The sequence below is a fragment of the Pseudophryne corroboree genome, chromosome 3 (assembly GCF_028390025.1).
Source record: "Pseudophryne corroboree isolate aPseCor3 chromosome 3, aPseCor3.hap2, whole genome shotgun sequence".
Taxonomy (NCBI): Eukaryota; Metazoa; Chordata; class Amphibia; order Anura; family Myobatrachidae; genus Pseudophryne; species Pseudophryne corroboree.
The window spans coordinates 702503793-702527429 of NC_086446.1; the positions used below are offsets into that span (position 1 = coordinate 702503793).

General features: G+C 43.3%; 1 protein-coding gene across 1 annotated transcript; it reads right to left on the bottom strand.

Moving 5' to 3' along the window:
• Positions 1-376: 376 nt before the first annotated feature.
• RBP4 (retinol binding protein 4) lies at positions 377-23637 on the bottom strand. Its single transcript, XM_063962079.1, has 6 exons — positions 23529-23637; positions 23107-23256; positions 21532-21668; positions 4126-4232; positions 1730-1942; positions 377-669 (listed from the first exon to the last, which is right to left on the bottom strand). The coding sequence occupies exons 2-6, from the start codon at positions 23230-23232 to the stop codon at positions 656-658; spliced, it is 597 nt and encodes a 198-aa protein (XP_063818149.1). The 5' UTR covers positions 23233-23256; positions 23529-23637; the 3' UTR covers positions 377-655.

The window sequence follows — 23637 nt, forward strand, 5'->3', positions numbered from 1 at the left end:
CCTGGGGCCAACCCTGCTTACCTTCACCATTTTTCCAATACATTCAACCAATGTGTTAATGTAATATATTGTTTCATCGCATATCCATGGTGATTTCCATTTGGCTTGCATAGAGAGAATCTCACTTGCCATGTTTCGCAAATAGTCCGCAAGTACAGAAAATATGCTACATCTGAGTTCTCATGTGGACATTTTGTACCATTTCTGTAATGGATCACATTAATTCCACAAAGTAGGGATTTTCCACATCACCAGACTAAACCACAAGATTCTCTTGCTTGCTGAGCTAATGTGTAAAGGTAACAGCATGTTACTAATGTATACAGTGTGTAAACATATTGCCTCAATACAAAGTAAATGAAACCACAAATGCTGGTATCTTTACACTAGAAATGAATGTTTATTGCTTCATTCCTCAAAATGTTAATCACAAATGTAAGGAAAATAAGTTTATAGCTTATTTCTAAAGTGCTACAAATATATATAATTAAGCATAGTATAAAATATGTACATTATTACTAGTGCTATATTCATTCCATTACCATTTATTGAAGATTAATTAGCAAAAAATAAAATGCTGAGGGGTTTGTAATCGATCTTCTTGTAAACTCGAAATCAACATGCTTCTTGGGAAATTAACAATATTGTGGGGGGTTTAGTTGCAGCGCCCTGTAATTAGACAAGATAAACCCGTTTAGTCATGGAGGCCACAGGAACTCTGGTGTGCATGGTATAAAACATTCCCTATGAGACTGATAATAGTTTGTTTTATAATATTCTCTCATCAAATGGGCTTGATGATGTGATTGGCAGGAAACCGCTCCATCTTGTCCGCGCTGTTCTATGACACAGTCTTGTCAATGAGCAGCGGCCACAAGGATATGTGGCATGTACTCTTGTAATGTTGGTTGGATTGAAGTAGATTTCAGGTAAAACATGGAGCTATTTGTGAGATGGAACTATTTTGACTGGGTCATGTGGGAAAAATTGAAACACGGCAGATCTACAGTATGCTGGTATCAAGAATTACACACCATCAAGTTCAACAATTTTTTGGCAACCATGCATAAATACTGTCAGCAGTTGTGCATGGTTACCACAAAATTGTTGAACTTGATGGTTTGTTATTCTTGGTACCAGGATACTTACCAAACAAGATAAAGGATGAAATGTGAATGAATACACAATACTGAATGTAAGGTGTCTGTGTCACATACGCATATTTCAGACAGTTATTTTGTTGGGTATATCAATATTTATTGATACAGTCTGTAGGCTGCAGACAAACATATCTCTATGCACCCTCTTCAATATCACTTATGAAGTGCCTCATTGATGTCACTGGTTACTAGTGAACTGGTCAGCTTCATTCTCGGGAACATTAGTCCAATCCACAAAATGGCTGCCTCTGCTATGTGTAGGCACACGTGCATTTAAACATACTAGGGAAGCTGTTCTGCACAGTGTGGGCCTGGAATGACGTACAAAAAATCTTTTGGGGGGCTTTTTGGGACTCCTGGCGCAGTATAACAGCCTCTCAGATCTCACTAACTTCCCCAGTGAAGGTCCATCTGTGGGGCTTGCCCCAATGCTCTATTGCACAATCGTGGCATTGAGCAGCCGGAGCAGAGTCATAAGGATGGAATTTTTAGCACAATGCACCCACACCTCCCACCTGGATGCCCATTACTTTAATTTAGGGTAGATGGATGTGTAAAGTTCTCCTTACCATCATGGGCGACCATTCTGTATTGTCTGTCCAAGCACAGCTCTTCCTGTCTTCTCCTGACAATTCTTTGTGTCTCTGGTGTAAGTCCTTCAGGGTGACGGGAGAAAATGAAGGAGTAGCTGTCTGAACATGTGCCATCATAAGCCACTTCCCGGCATGAGTAGTGGATGGCATAGTTGGTGTAATCGGTATCCACCACCCAATGACTATCAACTGAAAACAAGAGGTCACATGTGATTTACCAATATTGAGATAGCTGCAATGGGCACAGAATTTTACAATCTCTGAAAACCTTCCCAACATATAAGTGTTACGAGGATATGGAGTGATAGCACTATGTGTATTACAGTACATGATTCATACCTTCTGTACCAACATTTACGGGTCTATTTACTAAGCCTTGGATGTAGATAAAGTCGCAGGAGATAAAGTGCCAGCCAATCAGCTCCTAACTGCTATGCCACAGGCTGTGTTAGGGTAGGGGGCAGGGGCATTCTAAAGGCCCGTACACACTGGTCGATATATCGGCTGTTCTCTTGAACGGCCGATATATCGCGGGACCGTCGGCCAGTGTGTCCGGCCGATATGTCTGTGAACTCCGTCGTTCACAGACGTATCGCGTCGGCCGCGCAGCACAGCCGACGGGCAATATATCTACCGATATATTGGCGCGTCGCTGTGTGTGTACGGGGCGGTCGGCCGACCGCCCGTACACATGCTGCGGCGGCCGGCGGTGATTGACAGCTGAACTGGGCGGGCGTGTGTACACGCCCGCCAAGTTCATGACGTCAGTCCCCGACGGATCGGGCAGTGTGTATGCACAGCACACTGCCCGATCCGTACATATATATATCTGCAGATCAATTGATTTGCAGATATATCTATTAGTGTGTACCCACCTTAAGGCATTCTAATTGTCGGGATGCAGGTGTCGGTCATGTGACCGCCTGCATCCCGACCACCGATATGATGTATCACACCAGGTTTCTAGTGCATATAGATGACAGAATGGCTTATTTATTGACATTACATTTTGCTACCAAAAATGTGCATGCAGTGGTAATTGGCTGGTATCTGTTTAGTGGGAGATTAACAATGAAATCAGATATCAGATTAAGGGGTATATTTACTAAGCGTTGGATGGAGATGAAGTGGATGGAGATAGAGCATATAACTGCCATGTCAAGGGCTCGGTTTGAAAAATGACAGTTAGGAGCTGGTTGGCTGGTACTTTATCTCCGTCCACTTTATCTCCATCCAAGGCTTAGTAAATAGACCCCTTCGCACTGTGGGACAGTGTAAACTTTATAATTATACAATAATCTATTGTGTAGTGTTGTTTATTGTAAGGCGGTTATAAACTATTAATGAATGTGGATCGTATGTTTTTTTTAAATATTTTAGCCTTTCCATTGTAATAATTAAAGTGGTTCAGAAATGGGCTACCAACAGCACACTGGCAGCAGGGGCATGCAGAAGTGACCTGAGCAGTGGTGGGTTACACCAGATATCATAAGTTTTGGTGTCACAGTCCCGATTTGTGTACTGTGGCAAGCAAGGTTAGAAAGGGGCACAGCTGATGTAGATGAGAGGTCAGTCTTATTTCTTAAAAGATCTAGTTGAGGTGTTGCCCATAGTAACAAATCACATTCCAGCTATCATTTATCTAAAATATTCTTTGTAATGATAGGTAGAATCTAAATGGTTGCTATGGACAACATGTTCACTTCTCCTCTTTAGACTGTTTGATAAATCTCCCCCTACATGTTGGAAGGTATGCAAGATGTCAGATAACTCGCTCAAAGGGGGTCATTCCGAGTTGTTCGCTAGCAAATTTCGGTCACAGCGCAGCGATCAGGCAAAAAATCGGCACTTCTGCGCATGCGTATGCAGCGCAATGCGCACGCGTGATGTACTATTACAACGAACAATGTAGTTTCACACAAGGTCTAGCAAAGCTTTTCAGTCGCAATGCCAGCCGCAGAGTGATTGACAGGAAGAGGGCGTTTCTGGGTGTCAACTGACCGTTTTCAGGGAGTGTTCGAAAAAACGCTGGCGTGCCAGGAAAAATGCAGGCGTGGCTGGGCGAACGCAGGGCGTGTTCGTGACGTCAAAACAGGAACTGAGTAGTCTGAAGTGATCGCAAGCGCTGAGTCGGTCTGGAGCTACTCTGAAACTGTACAAAAAATTTTTGTAGCCACTCTGCGATCCTTTCGTTCGCACTTCTGCTAAGCTAAAATACACTCCCAGTGGGCATCGGCATAGCGTTTGCATGGCTGCTAAAAACTGCTAGCGAGCGAACAACTCAGAGTGAACCCCAATAAATATTTATCATGACCATACATTGTCTCAGTGGAGTCTCCTGGAAAAGTTGCATGATGAAATAGCTTACTTACGTCCTTTTTCAAGGAGTGCCACAGCGCCATAATACTTCATGTTCATTTTAGCAGGATCCTCTGTCTCCTGGAATAAGCCCACCATGTCAGCGCACATTTCCAGGGTTCTTAAAGCAAAAGGATATACATGCAGTTAGATGAATACTGCAACCAGATCCCAAAATAGACATTTTGGGCCACAGAAAGCTTTGTTGCCCCCCCCCCCTTTTTTTTTCAAACAGGGACATAAGGTTCGGCATGGCAACGTGTGTGTGTGTGTGTGTGTGTGTGTGTGTGTGTATATATATATATATATATATATTGTAACACTGTAAGGGAACAAGGTGCCGTTTCGTGGGGTAAATGGCAGCAAGCAGCAGCTGAGGAATTACACAAGTCCAGTGTGTGGTGCAACTGGCCATGACCAGTTTTATTAAGCAGAAAACAAAACAAACATCAAAAGAAAATACCTTGCCTGTCCGGCACTAACTAAACACAAGACGTTCCTAACTGTCTCTAAACAAAAAAACACAGAGTTTTCCAGTCAACACTGTATGGCTCACTTGTATAAGGAAGCGTATTTCTCTCACAGAGATCCTGCAGTCTTCCCAGGCAGTCTGCCCACACTAATCAGGCTAGCAGCCCTATAACCCACTTACACAGCTGAAACCCTGATTAGCCCTCTGTGAGGCCAAAGACCCGAACTGGGCCCAACGTCTGGAACTTGCCCTATCTTTCAGGGCCCTTATCCAGCTTTTCCAATCAACTGAAAAGGTTCTGACAAAACAAAACATTTTCCTAGAAGTTTTCATTTTTCTAATACAGGTAAGACAAGAACCTGGGACAAACATACCTGCCCTCAAACACTATTCCAGTGTTCTTTTCACATCCCCTGTTTCGACCTAGGGGCCGGAACACTTGTAGCCCCCAAACAGAAGATGCGGGACAATGCATCTCCGTTGGCCAATTATGTACACGGTCTATGTTCAACAGTAAACTTAAAATCCTGCAATGCTAGAAACCATCTAGTTACCCGAGCATTCTGACCTCTATTTACATCCATCCATTTTAAAGGGGCGTGATCTGTCACTAGTCTGAATTGTCTACCCTAGAGGTAATATCTCAAGGTATCCAGTGCCCACTTAATGGCCAAAGCCTCCTTTTCCACAATGGCATACCTTTTTTCACGCTCATTGAGTTTCCTACTCAAATAAATGATAGGGTGTTCGTCCCCATCTCTGGTTTGGGACAACACAGCCCCTATCCCTACCTCTGAGGCATCTGTCTGTACAACAAATTCTTTCGAAAAATCTGGTGTTATCAATACCGGTTGTGAACACAAAGCCACTTTTAATGTTTGGAACGCTTTTTCTGCATCAGGGTTCCATTTCACCATATTTGACTGCTTCCCTTTGGTAAGGTCTGACAACGGCACTGCTGTGGTCGCAAAATTGGGAATAAACCATCTATAGTACCCAGTTATTCCCAAAAAAGCCCTTACCTGTTTTTTATTCACTGGAGAAGGCCAGATTTGAATAGCATCAATTTTATTCAACTGGGGCCTAATCAGACCTCTGCCTATAGTGAAGCCCAAGTATTTGACCTCCTCCATTGCAAGGCAGCACTTCTTTGGGTTAGCAGTTAACCCTGCCTCTCTGATTGAGTCCAGTACTGCTTGCACTTTAACCAAATGGGACCCCCAGTCTGTACTGTGAATTACCATATCATCCAAATAGGCAGCTGCATATTTTCTATGGGGCCTCAAAATTGTATCCATCGCCCGTTGAAAGGTTGCTGGAGCCCCATGCAACCCAAATGGTAACATCTTATACTGGTATAGCCCCTCCGGAACCGAAAAGGCTGTTTTTTCTTTTGCGCTATCAGTTAAAGGTATTTGCCAATACCCTTTGGTCAGGCCCAACGTGGTGAGAAACCTGGCTGTTCCCAGCCCTTCTATAAGCTCATCCACATGGGGCATGGGGAATGCGTCAAATTTGGACACCTCATTTAACTTACAAAAGTCATTACAGAAGCGTATGCTACCGTCTGGCTTCGGGATGAGAACTATGGAGCTGGACCACTCACTGTTAGATTCCTCTATGACTCCAAGTTCTAACATGGTTTTAACTTCTTTAGAAACAGCTTCTCGCTGAGCTTCAGGAATCCTATATGGCTTTAAATGGACCCTGACCCCTGGTTCTGTGACAATGTCATGTTTTATTATGGTTGTTCGGCCAGGCAGCTCTGAAAATATCTCCCTATTTTGGATGAGAAATTCTTTAACTTGATTGTTCTGATCAGCTGATAATGTCTCTGACACCTTTACTGTGGGAAGCAACCAAGGTGAAGACACCGAAGGGCAAGGCTCCGCTGACAGAGACAACCTATCTTTCCAGGGTTTGATTAAGTTAACATGGTAGATTTGTTCGGGTTTTCTCTTTCCAGGTTGGTATACTTTGTAATTAACCTCATTCACTTTTTCCCTAATCTCAAATGGACCCTGCCATTTAGCTAGGAACTTGCTTTCCACAGTGGGTACCAACACAAGAACTCTATCTCCGAGAGCAAATTCCCGTATCTTGGCAATCCGGTTATATACCCTCTGTTGAGCACTTTGGGCCTGTTCCATGTGCTCTCTGACAATAGGTACCACGGCTGCAATCCTATCCTGCATTTGTGTTACATGTTCAATAACGCTTCTATAAGGAGTGGGCTGTCCTTCCCACGTCTCTTTGGCAATGTCCAACAGCACTCTGGGGTGTCTACCATACAACAGATCAAATGGAGAAAACCCCGTAGAGGACTGAGGAACTTCTCTGATGGCCATTAACAAGTAGGGCAACAAACAATCCCAGTTTTTCCCATCTCTATCAACAACCTTTTTTAACATACTTTTGAATGTTTTATTGAACCTTTCCATGAACCCATCAGTTTGGGGATGGTAGATGGACGTCCTGAGGTGAGTGACCTTAAATAATTTGCACAATTCTTTCATGATCCTTGACATAAATGGGGTACCTTGGTCAGTCAAAATTTCTTTTGGTATTCCCACTCTACTAAAAACCTGCACCAGCTCCCTAGCTATCACCTTGGTTGTGACAGTGCGTAAAGGGACAGCCTCAGGATATCGAGTGGCATAGTCCATAATTACCAGGATATACTGATGGCCCCGAGTGGACTTTAACAAGGGCCCCATGAGATCCATGGCTATTCTGTCAAATGGGACATCTATAATAGGCATGGGAACTAGTGGGCTCCTGAAATGGGGTCTAGGTGCATGGTACTGGCATTCAGGACAGGAAGAACAATATTCAGACACTTCTTTATAAACCCCTGGCCAAAAGAACCTTTGTAAAACTCTTTCAGTGTTTTTTGCTGCCCCTAAATGTCCTGCTGTAACGTGACTATGATCTAAATCTAGTACCGTTCTTCGATAAGGCTGGGGAACTACCAGCTGTTCCACCACATCCTCACCCTTTTTGACAATGTGGTACAAGAGCTCATTACAGATGGCCATGTGCGGATATGTAACCCTGTCACCTGGTACCACAGGTTCCCCATTAACAATCTTAACATTCTCTCTAGCCTTTATCAAGGTAGGATCCTTTAACTGTTCAGATGCAAACAGATCCTTCTTTACCTCCAGGTCAGGCACGCTTTCAGTTCTAACTACTATGTCTCTGTTCCCAGCAAGAGGGTCCTGACTGGACTCCCCATCTGCCACTTCCCCAGCCAAACTAGCAAAAGGCAAAGGGTCAGAAAGTTCTGAAGATACATGTACATCCATAAAATCACTGGTATTATCAACTGGCTCTTTACTTCTCACATCTGTTGATAAACGTGATTCCCACAGTTTCCAAAAATGAGGAATATCCCTCCCTATTATGCCCTCATGCACCAAAGTGGGGACCAGTCCTACTTTAACCATTGCTGACCCACAACAAGTTTCTATATTCACTTCAGCAGTGACATAATGTTGGGTATCCCCATGTATGCAAGTTACCCCAATAGGTATTTTCTGGACCTTTAAGGGGTTCACTAACCCAGCTTTCACAAGGGTAACTAAACTTCCTGAATCTAGCAAGGCCTCTACCCGGTTACCCTCTAAGAACACATCACACATTTGTTTTTCCAGCTCAGGTGAAGGTACCACAGTACAGGCTAACCTAGCAAAGAAAGACATTCTGCGATATTCAAAGGCAGCATCACATTGCATGGGTTCTTGCGTGACTGGGCAATTGGCAATAACATGACCTGGCATACCACACCTAAAACATTTTACCACACGATTATCAACCCGTTTGGGTAGCATAGACCGTTCTAGCCCCATTGGCCTGTCTCCAGGGCTAGTGTTTACAGTCTCTCCAGCCTTGCGTTCTCTTAACCGCCCAGCAACGTTTTCCATGGAACAGTCTTACCAGTCTTTACTGAAGGGCGCTGTCGAGGATCTATGGGTTGCTGGGTGGTCACCAGTAATTCCTCTGCTGCCAAATACCTCTCTACCATGTCCACTAAGTGGTCAGAAGTACCCGGGTTTCCATGGCTCACCCACTTGCGCAGGACCATGGGCAAAGATCTCAAATAGCGGTCCATGACGACTCTTTCAACCATCTGGGGACCAGTTAATGTCTCTGGCTGTAACCATTTTTTTGTTAGCTGAATAAGGTCGTGCATCTGGGAGTGAGGAGGCTTCTCCATGGCGTACACCCAACGGTGCACCCGTTGTGCTCGTACTGACAGCGTGACCCCCAGGCGGGTCAGGATCGCAGTCTTTAGTTTATCATAGTCCCGAGCCTCAGCAGGGCTTAAATCAAAGTACGCTTTTTGGGGCTCACCTGACAGAAAAGGTGCCAGCAGACTGGCCCACTGTGCTTTTGGCCAGTTTTCACGCTCGGCAGTCCTTTCAAACGTGGTCAGGTAGGCTTCCACATCATCAGCCTCTTTCATTTTCTGCAGGAAGTGACTGGCCCGTATAGAACTAGAGCTGGACGGAGCACTGACGGCCACATCTCCAATCTGGGCTGCAAGGCTCTGCACCACTTCTGTTAAGACCTCTCGCTGTTGTCTCCAATTTTCCTCCATCACCACCTGCTGCTGTCTGTTGGCCTCCTGCTGAGCCACTGTAGCTTGCAGCAGGGCTTTAAGTAGTTCCTCCATGTCGACAGATTTTTCAGGCGGCTTTGTAGCTGCTTTCACCCAGGACATATATCAAACCCTCAGGGGTGAGTATCAGCAACTACACACTGGGCTGTATCTGCATAAACCACTGTTTTCTGCAGGCCTCATAAAGCTGCTGCTTTCACTTATGCGCAGAACGGAATGCTCGCATTCTCCACCAAGTTGTAACACTGTAAGGGAACAAGGTGCCATTTCGTGGAGTAAGTGGCAGCAAGCAGCAGCTGAGGAATCACACAAGTCCAGTGTGTGGTGCAACTGGCCACAACCAGTTTTATTAAGCAGAAAACAAAACAAACATCAAAAGAAAATACCTTGCCTGTCCGGCACTAACTAAACACAAGATGTTCCTAACTGTCTCTAAACAAAAAAACACAGAGTTTTCCAGTCAACACTGTATGGCTCACTTGTATAAGGAAGCGTATTTCTCTCACAGAGATCCTGCAGTCTTCCCAGGCAGTCTGCCCACACTAATCAGGCTAGCAGCCCTATAACCCACTTACACAGCTGAAACCCTGATTAGCCCTCTGTGAGGCCATAGACCCGAACTGGGCCCAACGTCTGGAACTTGCCCTATCTTTCAGGGCCCTTATCCAGCTTTTCCAATCAACTGAAAAGGTTCTGACAAAACAAAACATTTTCCTAGAAATTTCATTTTTCTAATACAGGTAAGACAAGAACCTGGGACAAACATACCTGCCCTCAAACACTTTTCCAGTGTTCTTGTCACAATATATATATATATATATATATATAGTTGTGCTCATAAGTTTACATACCCTAGCAGAATTTGTGATTTTCTGTACATTTGTCAGAGAATATGAATGATAACTCACAAACTTTTCTTTCCCTCATGGTTAGTGGTTGGGTGAAGCCATTTATTGTCAAACAACTGTGTTTACTCTTTTTAAATCATAATGACAACAGAAACTACCCAAATGACCCTGATCAAAAGTTTACATACCCCAGTCCTTAATACCGTGTATTGCCCCTTTTAACATCAATGACAGCTTGAAGTCTTTTGTGGTAGTTGTGGATGAGGCTCTTTATTTTCTCAGATGGTAAAGCTGCCCATTCTTCTTGGCAAAAAGCCTCCAGTTCCTGTAAATTCTTGGGCTGTCTTGCATGAACTGGAGGCTTTTTGATCTCCCCAGAGTGGCTCAATGATATTGAGGTCAGGAGACTGAGATGGCCACTCCAGAACCTTCACTTTATTCTGCTGTAGCCAATGACAGGTCGGCTTGTCCTTGTGTTTTGGATCATTGTCAAGTTGGAACGTCCAAGTACGTCCCATGCGCAGCTTCCGGGCTGATGAGTGCAAATTTTCCTCCAGTAATTTCTGATAACATGCTGCATTCATCTTGCCATCAGTTTTGACCAAGTTTCCAGTGCCTTTGTAGCTCACACATCCCCAAAACATCAGCAATCCACCTCCGTGTTTCACAATAGGGATGGTGTACCTTTCATTATAGGCCTTGTTGACTCCTCTCCAAATGTAACGTTTATTTTGGTCTCATCACTCCAAATGACTTTGTTCCAGAAGTTTTGAGGCTTGTCTCTGTGCTGTTTGGAGTATTGTAAGCGGGATTCTTTGTGGCATTTGCGTAGTAATGGCTTTCTTCTGGCGACTCGACCATGCAGCCCATTTTTCTTCAAATGCCTCCTTATTGTGCATCTTGAAACAACCACACCACTTTTTTTTCAGAGTCCTGCATTTCAGCTGAAGTTATTTGTGGATTTTTCTTTGCATCCTGAACAATTTTCCTGGTAGTTGTGGCTGAAATTTTTGTTGGTCTACCTGACCGTGATTTGGTTTCCACAGAATCCCTCATTTTCCACTTCTTAATTAGAGTTTGTACACTGCTGATTGGCATTCTCAATTGCTTGGATATCTTTTTATATCCCTTTCCTGTTTTTTACAGTTCAATTTCCTTTTCCCGCAGATACTTTGACAATTCTTTTGCTTTCCCCATGACTCAGAATCCAGACACGTCGGTGCAGCACTGGATGAAAGATGCAAGGGTCTTTCAGGAGTCCAGAAACTCGCTGACCTTTTATACACACACACTGATTACAAGCAAACAGATCACAGGTGAGGATGGTTACCTTTAGTAGCCATTCAAACCCGTTTGTGTCAACTTGTGAGCATGTTATCAGGCCAAAATCTCCAGGGTATGTAAACTTTTGATCCGGGTCATTTGGGTAGTTTCTGTTGTCATTATGATTTAAAAAGAGTAAACACAGTTGTCTGACAATAAATGGCTTCACCCAACCACTAACCATGAGTGAAAGAAATGTTTGTGAGTTATCATTCATATTCTCCGACAAATGGCCAGAAAATCACAAATTCTGCTAGGGTATGTAAACTTATGAGCACAACTGTATAAGTATATATATATATATCAGTTCGATTAGAAGCTGTGCAGGTGCGCTGGCAGTCCTTTTTCTCTCAACAGTAGAGAAAATTACAAGCACCAAAAACCTCTGAGTTGTAGCACAGGTATAGGATAAATACCGCAGCACTTTCCCAATGAAGGCTCCGGACTCCTGGAGCAGGATTGATTTCTAGGAATAAAATATAATGGAAAAGGCGCTCATAACGCGTTTCGTATCACACTTCGTCAGTGGCCTCCTGACGAAGTGTGATACGAAACGCGTTGGAGCATGGCCTGTCTGACGCACTGTGTCCACATGTGCAGCTGCTCCCACTGTTTGATCCAGAGAGGTTTCCCGACGAGTCACAGCTATACCATAGCCGGCGGCGCGGTGTGTGGTCCTGGGTGGCGGCCAGCGGGTATGCAGTTTGTGCCAGTGGAATTTCTTTGAACCATGTTGTAACCAGCCCACAGCGTGTGCTATATGGTACGAGTCCTATACAATTTGTCCGTGGACCTGTTACTGTTTTTAAATTGAATAAACAGTCTGCACTGTGAGTGCCTTTTCCATTATGTTTTATTCCTATACATATATATATATATATATATATATATACAAAACAAACGAGAAAGGAAGAGCGGCACTCAGCGTCTTAATGAAAAAATTGAAAAAGTGTATTCACATCACCAACGTTTCGGGACGCGCAGGTCCCTTTGTCAAGGTTGTACACCTTGACAAAGGGACCTGCGCGTCCCGAAACGTTGGTGATGTGAATACACTTTTTCAATTTTTTCATTAAGACGCTGAGTGCCGCTCTTCCTTTCTCGTTTGTTTATTCACTACTACTGAGAGGGCACCAACGCACTTTGAATATTGACAACGGAGTGCCGGTCCATATCCATTCTTTGTATATATATATATATATATATATATATATATATATATATATAATATCCTATAGAATAAAAGACTAAGGCTACTGCCCATCACTGTTATGTGTGTCGGCGACTAAAAGTGAAAATGATAATGCAGGGAGATGTTACAGCCTGCTGCCAATTAATTAAAAGTACTGAGCTGACTGTTTCACACTTGCTGCATATGGGGGGTAATTCAGAGTTGATCGCAGCAATAAATTTGTTAGCAGTTGGGCAAAACCATGTGCACTGCAGGGGAGGGGCAGATATAACATGTGCAGAGAGAGTTAGATTTGGGTGGGTTATTTTGTTTCTGTGCAGGGTAAATACTGGATGCTTTATTTTTACACTGCAATTTAGATTTCAGTATGAACACACCCCACCCAAATCCAACTCTCTCTGCACATGTTATATCTGCCCCCCCCCCCCCCTGCAGTGCACATGGGCCCTCATTCCGAGTTGTTCGCTTGTTCTATTCCTTCGCATCGGTGGGATTTTCCGCTAACTGCGCATGCGCAATGTTCGCACTCCGGCTGCGCCAAGTAAATTTGCTAAGAAGTTTGGTATTTTACTCACGGCATTACGAGGTTTTTTCTTCGTTCTGCTGATCGTAGTGTGATTGACAGGAAGTGGGTGTTTCTGGGCGGAAACTGGCCGTTTTATGGGAGTGTGTGAAAAAACGCTGCCGTTTCTGGGAAAGACGCGGGATTGGATGGAGAAACGGGGGAGTGTCTGGGCGAACGCTGGGTGTGTTTGTGACGTCAAACCAGGAACGACAAGCACTGAACTGATCGCACTGGAAGAGTAAGTCTCGAGCTACTCAGAAACTGCAAAGAAAAATCTTTTCGCAATATTGCGAATACTTCGTTCGCAATTCAGCTAAGCTAAGATTCACTCCCAGAGGGCGGCGGCTTAGCGTGTGCAATGCTGCGAAAAGCGGCTAGCGAGCGAACAACTCGGAATGAGGGCCATGGTTTTGCGCAACTTCTAACAAATTTGCTGCTGCTATCAACTCTGAATCAGGCCCATGGAGAGTGGGGAGAGAGAGAGAGAGAGAGAGCGTAGGGGTGGAGGTAGGTTTTTAGTGTGGCAGTTGCCATTTATAACAACATTTCATATTCAAAATTGTGTTATTGCACAGGTGGCATCCTATCACAGTACCGCGCTTGAAGTCACTGAGCTCTTTAGACCGATTTTGTATCACAAATGTGATTTTAAAGGATAATTTGCACTATTGCATCTTTTCTGGTGAACCCCGTTATGAGCGGTGGTGCTCACATATATACGAAGGGTTCACAATTTAATGCAGATCCTGTTAAGGAATTGCTGGACTTCTATTGATGTCTGAATACTGCTTACTAATGTGGTATACCTGAATATGGTATTATATTCCTTTATTGTTCACCTTTTGGGTGCTATTTGTGAAAGTGGTTATTACTGGAGTGCTTGAAATCTATGATTCCTATTTCTCTACTACAATTTATGTTTTGAGTGTAGTGGGGAATGCACTGAGAAACACAGACTTTAGCTGCACCATTGCGCAGAATCTCATTAACTATCTGTTTCCTACATTCTACTATAAGTCACACATTTCAAGCCCCCTGCCTTGTGGTGCCCTGTGTGGTGACACATGTTGCAATATGCTAGTTACGGCCCTGACTACAGCTATATAAGTATGGCCATTTTGTTTACAATGCTCAGAAATCAGACTAATGGCTATTATAGCTGTACATTTGGCTATCTGAGCATATTTTTGATTGCCCATCTATGTGATTATCCGGGAGAAACATTCAGTGTAGTTCTTCTACAGCCAGATGATCCTCTGCTCCTTCAAATATATCTATAGTAGTGCATCCTTAGGCTAGATACACACTATCCAATTTTCATTCATTATCAGGCCAATCAGTCGATAGTGCCCGATAATTGGATAGCGGTGCATGCAGGAGCGTTGGATGGTTCAAAACAGATAAATGGCTTCAAGCCCTCCTGCAATACTCAGATTGGGGGAACCAGGTAGTGTGTGCTGTACACACTATATTGTTCCCAATGTCCCGATCCCATTCGGGAGGAATGGAAGGTATATCCTAAAGGCAAGAAATTGCTACGATATTCATTCCGTCGGATCAGATCCTTAACTCGATTGGCAACACCTGTCAGGTAATGTGTATCTAGCTTTACCTCTTAACAGCTTAAAATAAGAAAGGGAAAAAGCTGATTAATACAGCCACTACTGAACTGGACATGGCCACACATACGAGTTCGCAAGTCTCAACACATTTTCGCATGTGAACAGTTCTATAAAACATGGGTGTCAGTGATCCATTGTCTGATCATCTTGCTAACATGTGGGAGAGAAGGGGTGGGATGCATTAAAATACATCGCTGCCCACCACAGCTATGCTAACATATGCGATTAACAGGATTGGCTCTTGCCGCTGACAAGCAGGATTTTTGCCCAGGGTGCTGCATCCTTAAGGGCGCTGCCGCTGCGCCACCTGACACTCCCACATGCTGCAGTGCCTGACGTCATCGTGCACTGCACGGCATTGTGGGAGTGGCTGCAGACGCTAGAGGTCCTAATTGACCTATAGTGTCTGTGCAGCGCTATGGGAGAGACGTCATGACATCTCTCCCATAGATCCAAAGAGCAAGCGGCCAGAGACAGCAGGAGCGGGGATGGTGAGGTGTTTTTCTTGTAAGCAGCGCTACTGGGGCAAAACTACAGGGAGAACAGCTACAGGGTGGCAGAACTACAGGGGGCACAACTATACAGGGGACACAACAAACAAATTATTGACTTGTAATTGGCATTGCTTGTGTGGGGAAGTTGCTCAGTGAAACATAGTTTATTATTGAATGCTGTCTGGTGTTTACCTCCTTTGATCATTTGGCCATTTGTGGTCAGGTGTATTAAATCTTTACATTTAGTGAGGTGTAGTCGTGGTGTGAAGGACAGAGTGTGATTTCTGATTAGTAAAACAAACAAACAAACAAACAAACAAACAAACAAACATTGAGAGACATCACCAAACAGGTAATTTCAACTTTAAACTTGTCATTTATTTTGTACTGTCTGGACATGGCTACTAATAACAGATGCACAGACAAAATTCTTAAAGCTATCTGTGCAAATGCTAGGAGTTTAGGAAACAAAATTCCAGAGCTAATTGCGATAATGACAAGGGATAACCTGGATTTTGTGGCAATTACAGAGTCATGGTTCAATGAGAATCATGACTGGGACATAGCTATACCAGGATACAATTTATTTAGGAAGGATAGAATGGGAAGAATAGGAGGAGGGGTAGCAATGTATGTGAAAAAAAGCATAAATGCTACTTTAATACAAAATATTGAAGATAAAACTGAGGCCCTTTGGGTCACTATAGAAACCAGGGAGAAGGACATTATTCGCATTGGGGTGATCTATAGACCACCAGGCCAGGGGCAGGATCTAGACAGGAACCTATTGTTGGACATCACTAAAATGGCTTTAAAGGGAGAAGTCATAATCATGGGTTACTTTAATTTACCTGATATAAATTGGAAGGGGTCTTTTGCAAGTTCAGCTACAAGTGTCAAATTTCTACATTCCTTACAGGGAGCATCTCTCAAGCAATTGGTGAGGGAGCCCACTCGCAAAGACTCAATATTAGATTTAATTCTTACAAATGGTGACAGGATATCCGACATATATGTGGGTGAGCACCTGGGATCCAGTGATCATCAAGCAGTATGGTTTAGTATAACGACAGGATCCAACTCCTGTCACACAAAAACAAAGATGCTGACTTTGCATAAATGGGGAGATGTTTAAGTGATTCATTGGCGGACTGGAGGAACTTGGAAGGAGTGCAGTAGAGGTGGGAAAAACTGAGAAGTTCAATACTGAAGGCAACAGACCATTGTATCAAAAGGGTTAGGAAAAGCACCAGGAAAAGGAAGCCAGTGTGGTTCACAAAAGATGCGTGAAAGCAAAAAAGATGGCTTTTAGGAAATACAAACAGAATCAAAATAATATCAACAAAGAGGTGTATCTTGACCAGGGCCGGTGCTAGGGTGTACAGCGCCCCCCTGCAAACTATAAATTTGCGCACTCCCTCTCATACTTTGCGACACAAAAAGGGGTGTGGTCTCACAAGGAATTGGCTGGTCACACAATAGTACTGCCACTTCAAATTATGCCACACATTAGTGTCCCTTAGTCACGTTAGGTAACACAGTAGTGGCTCTTATTCCCATTATGTCACACAATAGAGCCCCTTATTCACGTTATGTCACACAGTAGTACCCCTTATACACATTATGCCAAACAGTAATACCCCCTACACCTTATGTAAAACACAATAATGACATTTAAATGTTGTTGCACTGTTCTTGAACCCCTGCAGCCACTTCTGATTGGCTGCCGGTGAACAAGCTCCAGTTGGCTCATGGCCTGCATCTGATTATGACAAAGTGACTGGGACAGAACACAGATGTGGGAGGTCGGATGATACAGTGACTAGGACAGAACACAGATGGGGGTATCATATTGACTTGGACAGAACACAGAGGGTGGGCTACACAGTGACTGGGGCAGAACACAGGGAGTTGACACAATGGCTGGGACAGAACAAGGGGGGGGGGGTGACACAGTAACAGAAGGGTCAGGGCTTTGACTGAACACGAGGGGGGTTATTGGTTTACGCAGTGAAAGAACACGTGAGGGGGATGACACAATGGCTGGGACAAAACACGGAGGGGGGGCAGTGAAAGAACACAGGAGGGGGGGGGGCACAGTGACAGAACACAGGATGGGATGACACACTGACTTTGGCAGAACATTGGGAGGTGGGACAGAACACAGAGGGCAGGGGTGTGACACAGTAAGAAGTTACTTTGTCCAAGGAGAAAGAGGACCTGCTCCCTTCACAATTAACAGTGAGTCCCTTGTGACCTCACCTCCCGGAATCCAAATAGATACTGCTGCCTCATAATCCCACTTTCTGCTGCTGCTGCCTCATAATCCCACTTCCAGCTGCTGCTGCCTCATAATCCAATGCATGTTGGAGAACAGACTGGCCTGGTACCCTGGTAACAGCAAGACTTCCGGGTGTCTCCAATATCCCGGAGTCTCAGTGTGCATGCAAGGATGCTAAGAAAGTGATCAGACGTGCAAAGGCAGAAGCTGAGAAGAAAATGGCCCAGTCAGTAGATAAAGGGGGCAAAACTTTTTTTAAGTATATAAGTGAAAGGAGAAAATCAAATGGAGGAATAATAAGACTTAAGACAGAGAGTTAGCATTTGGTGGAGGGAGACAAGGCAATACCAGATCACCTAAATAATTATTTTTGCTCAGTATTTACTGCAGAAGGAGAAGGGATGGGGCCACAGTTAAGTTGCAAGGACATTCAGAAAAATAAGGTGGATGAAAGTACATTTACAGAGGAGAAGGTCCTAACAGAACTTTCAAAACTAAAAGTGGATAAATCAATGGGGCCAGATGGGATACACCCAAAGTTACTCAAAGAGCTAAAAGATGTGCTAGTTACACCTTTAACAGAATTATTTAACTAGTCACTAAATACGGGTGCCATTCCAGAGGACTGGAAAAGAGCAAATGTAGTTCCACTGCACAAAAGTGGAAGCAAGGAAGAAGCAAATAACTACAGACCAGTAAGCCTAACATCAGTAATAGGAAAAGTAATGGAAAAACTATTAAGAGAGAGAGTTGTGGAATATCTTAAATCAAACAACCTAAAGGATCCAAAACAGCATGGATTTACTGGTGGGAGATCATGCCAAACAAATCTTATTGACCTTTTTGATTCTGTGACGAAAATAATAGATCAAGGAGGAGCTGTAGATGTAGCATATCTAGACTTTAGTAAGGCATTTGACACTGTCCCACATCGCAGACTGCTAAATAAACATGAAAGCATGGGGGTGGATTATAAAACAGTTAAATGGATAAGAACCTGGTTGCAGGATAGGAAACAGTTGTAGTAAATGAAGTGAAATCTAATGGAGGGAAAAGTTACCAGTGGAGTGTCCCAGGGATCTGTACTTGGTCCAGTTCTCTTTAATATCTTTGTTGATGACATTGCAAATGGTATTGGAGGGAAAATATGCATTTGTGCAGATGATACAAAGATATGCAACAGGGTAGACACACCGGGAAGGGTAAAACAAATGATTGATGACCTAGGTAGGCTTGAGAAATGGTCAAGAATGTGGCAACTACAGTTTAATGCTAAAAAATGCAAAATTGTGCACTTGGAAACTATTGAGGAGGAAAGGGATTCCGGAGTCACTATTTCAAGTGACTTGAAGGCAGGAAAGCAATGCAACAAAGCAATGAGAAAGGCAAGTCAGATGCTTGGTTGCATAGGGAGAGGAATCAGTAGCAGGAAAAAAGAAGTGATAATGCCACTGTATAGGTCATTGATTACGGCCTCATCTGGAATACTGTGTACAGTTCTGGAGACCTTTTTTCCAGAATGATATAAATACATTAGAGAGTGTACAAAGAAGGGCAACTAAAATGGTGCATGGCCTACATAATAAAACTTACCCGGAAAGACTAAAAGATCTAAACATGTATAATTTGGAGGAGAGAAGGGAAAGGGGAGACATGATGGAAAGTTTCAAATATATCAAGGGTCTTAACAAAGTTCAGGAGAGAAACATTCTTCAAAGGAAGAGAAGTATTAGAACTCGAGGACATACACTGAGACTGGAGGGGGGAGGTTAAGGGGAAATTTAAGGAAAAATTACTTCACAGAAAGGGTAGTGGATAAGTGGAATAGCCTCCCATCAGAGGTGGTAGCGGCTAAGACTGTAGAGCATTTAAACATGCTTGGGATAGGCATATGAGTATCCTTACAAAGAATTAAGGTTCAAAATGGGTTGAGATTGCCTAAAGGATGGGCCAGACTAGATGGGCCAAGTGGTTCTTATCTGCCGTCAAATTCTATGTTTCTATGTTACTCTACAGGGGGCACAGCTACAGGGGGTAAAACTACAGGCAGCACAACTCCATTAGGGGTGCAGCTACAGGGGGTAAAACTACAGGGGGCACAACTCTACTGGGGCTACAGCTACAGGGGGCAAAACTCTACAGGGGACACAACTACAGGGGCATAACTCTACTGGGAGCAAATCTACTGGGGGCACAGCTACAGGGGGCACAACTACAGGGGGGATAACTGTGGCCACGCCCCTTCCCTATGAATCCTTGAACCCTATTTTGTCTGTCGATGGTGGGAGGGGCGGGGCAAAGGAAACTTTTGCCCTGGCTGCCACAACGTCTAGAACCGGCCCTGGCGATTAACATTGCAATGTAGTGACAGAGCCCCCCACGATACCTGTCTCTGTGGGATTCGTCACCTCCCAGCCCCAGGAGGTAACGTGTGCTGGGGGTTCCCGGGCTCTTCCTGCTCCCCCCTGCAGCCGGAAGCAGAAATGGCTGTGCTGCGGGGGAAGAAGGAGCTGGGGGATCACCAGTGGCTGTCTGGACACAGGTGAGGGTGGCGTTGGGGGTGGGTTGCTCGGTGGCAGAATGGGGCGACGGATGTGAAAAATCCCAAAGGATTCTATAGCGTATCGCCATAAAAAGATGGCGATATCCTCAGCGGTGAAAACCCGGCGGCCGGGTCTTAGTACATATGAAAATGTGGTAAAACCCTCGAATATGCAGGGTTTTCCGCATTTTCCCTTTAGTACATCCTGCCCTACAGCTGTAAAGCACACAAAACTTTGTGCCTTATAATCTCTTTATATTTATATGTTGGCTCCCTAGCCCTCTTACACCCCTTTCAGACTAATAGAAATACCCAGGGTCACTGCACGTGAAAACACAGCAACCCAGGATTTTGCTCAGTGTGAAAGGGGCCAGAAAAATTACTGGGGTCGAGTGACCCAGCATATCAACCCGAGTAGGTACAAGGGTTGAAGCTAGGACCTACCTGGGTTGTAGTGCAGTATAAATTGGTAAGCTGGGCCGATGCTATCCGGAACCCGTTTACGGCATAGGTAGAGCCGGCGCTAGGAGATAATCTTATCTTCAAGCACCGTCACTGCACACGTGAGCAGTAACGTCGCTGACCTGGCAATAAGCTGGGTACTGCCGCCAATCCGAAAGGGTTCTCAGCAGGGTCGCATCCCGGTTGGAGCCATCTACAAAATTCTGGGTGCGACCCGGCATTTCAATCTGAATGGTGTATTAGATTACATGTAGAACATTTGCATCAGTTGCGTTATCCTCCAGAATGGCATGAAAGAGATCTGCAGACTGTGGTATTTATTTTCTATTAAAGTGGGTCTGCTTTCTCCCAGTAAAGGTATAGCTTGGTGTATTTTTCATCTAGTGAACAATGTACCACTGCGCCTAACATCCTGAGCTACAGTGACTCAATATCTGTCATAAAATAAGAATTATCCAATTAATCCAGAGAACTTTGTTTGCCATACACTGCAGCTAATGCAACCTCATTTGTACGTAGAAACATTTAATGTGACTTTCTCTAGAGGTTTTTACTAGTGTCGGTAACGAAAGGGCAGTTTCTAAATATCTTTGAATTTACGTTTCTTAGGGATCATAGTTTAAAAGATCTTCATGCAATTACTGTTTCTGTATAGGACAGCCCGATAAAAAGCGATAAACTCCAGCTTTTGCATGCAATAAGTCTTTTGCAGCGCCACAAGGAAGAATTGTTAAAACAACTACTGTATTCTGAATTTGCTGTTATGGCTTAGTATTCTTCTTGTCTCTTTGCGGCATGCCCTAACAGGAAGAGGACATAGCAGTGGCAAAATTGGGGCACATGCATGTTTATCTTCTGTTTTACATGTATGTTATTACTTTGGCACGCTGAATGTGTCTATATATAACAGCACAAGGCTGCTGGGATGAAGTATATTATAAAATGTAAGATTAGTATTATGTGCTTTACGTTATATAGAAGTGGGAGTTTCTTACTTTAAGATTATGACTCTGCCTCTAGCTGTTGCTGTCATTTTTCCACTTTCATCAACATTGAAGTTAGCCACTATGTTATCAAGTAGAAAGAGTCCTTCTGGGTCCTTCTTGGCAACTGCGTACCAGGTTCCGGCATACTGAAAATCAAAACAAATTCAACATATGTACCAATCACATAGATGCAGTAAATACAGAGCCATTAGATACAGGATTCCTTAGCTTTTAAAAGCTATTTACCAAAACTGCTTAATCTGAATTTTCTGAGTTAATATAAGTTGGTTTAAAACATCTATGGAACCAGAAATGGATGTATAGTAGATGCCTTCAAATGTTTTACATTTTTATATTCTTTTCATTTAGTTGTAGGATAAGGCATCTAGGATTGAGGCATAGGTTGTGGTTCAGTATGATCTACCGGCGGCCGGGATGCCGTACGTCAATATACCGACAGCAGCATCCCAGCCGCTAGTATGCCGACAGTGGGTCGAGCGCAAGAGTCGCCACGCTGCATGCTCGGTGGGTCGTATCGCTTGCCTTAGGTTCTCTTTCCACTCTGTGGCTGTTGTGGACACCCACGAGTGGCAATAGTCCTGTAGCGCAGGTATTTCCGTCTATCGGCATTGCCAGCTGTCGGGATTCCGGCGTTGGTATCCTGACCGTCGGGATCCCGACAGCCAGCACATTAAACGTATACCATAGATAGTAAGCTTGTGCGCAGGGCCTTCCTACCTCTATGTCTGTCTGTTTTTACCCAATTTTGTTCTATTACTGTTGTTCCAATTGTAAAGCGCAACGGAATATACTGCGCTATATAAGAAACTGTTAATAAATAAAATAAATAAATAGGTTGAATTAGATGGTGTAATAATGTAATGTTTTTATGGTCTTGTAGCTTTTTTTAATAACAATTTGAAATTCAAAAATATCTTTATTAATAAAAACAAATCTGTGTTGTATTTGACATCATATAATGTCTAAAATATATTATTCCTACCAGAGGAACTTTAGAAAAGTTTTTCTAAACATAACAGAAGAAACTTGCCAAGCTAGCCTTGCAATTAATAACTTAAATGTAATAGGATGTAATATTCCTACTATAAATGACATCACTAGGTGCCTTCACAGAGTACTATACATTATTATTATTATTATTATTATTATTATTATTATTATATGGACAATATGCTGAAACAGTTATTATTACTTTGTTCAATAGATAATTATAAAACCAGCCAAGTATTCCACCATTTTCATGATGACTTTACCACTGGGGGGCACTGTTCCATCAGTCTGGTTATTTACCTTAACCTGAGCCAAGCAAGTAGAAATTATACTTCCTACTTCATATATGCAAATAAATTGGGTCCTCTTTGCAGAATAGCTTTCCTTATGTGTTAAAGTAATAATTATCTAAATATAAAATCTGAACTGTTGTGACTGATGTGAATGGCCAAATATTCCCTCTAAAGTGCTGTGTACTACAGTATGTGTGCACTATATAAATAACTGGTAATAAATAAATAACTGTGTTTTAAATAAGCTATTTTCCCCTTTTATTAGGAGTGCGTTACATACCCGATATTTATCAAAGTCCGGCATAACTCTGAAGTTGTCCACCCGGCAGTCTCTTTGAAAGCTGTTTGCCACAGAACTTCCAAAATAGCACAGGACAATTACTAGCCCAAAAATCTTAAGGTCCATCCTTACAAGTGCACTTGACCAGTTCTATAAATGAAAATAATAAAAAGAAAAAAACAGGACATGAATTATTCAGTTTAACTTCAGGCATAGCTGTAAAAGTGTTTGCCAAAAGTAACATGAGTGTAATCTATAATGAGCGGTGTCATTTTGGTATATACCATTATGTATAAACTTTTTTTTTTTTTTTACAATGAATAATAATAAATATAATAATTTTGAATGATTTTTGAGCATTTGTGTGTTGTGCATGAAATTGGTTGCGAATGCATGTATGATAATATGGGTTAAATAGTTACCGGATGAGAGGTAGAGTGGCTCAAAGTGTCCCGTTGCCTCCAGATGTAAGAAACCCCAGAATGCGGAGCCTGGGAGGTTTATATACAGCTCTGCAGAGTCAGACACACA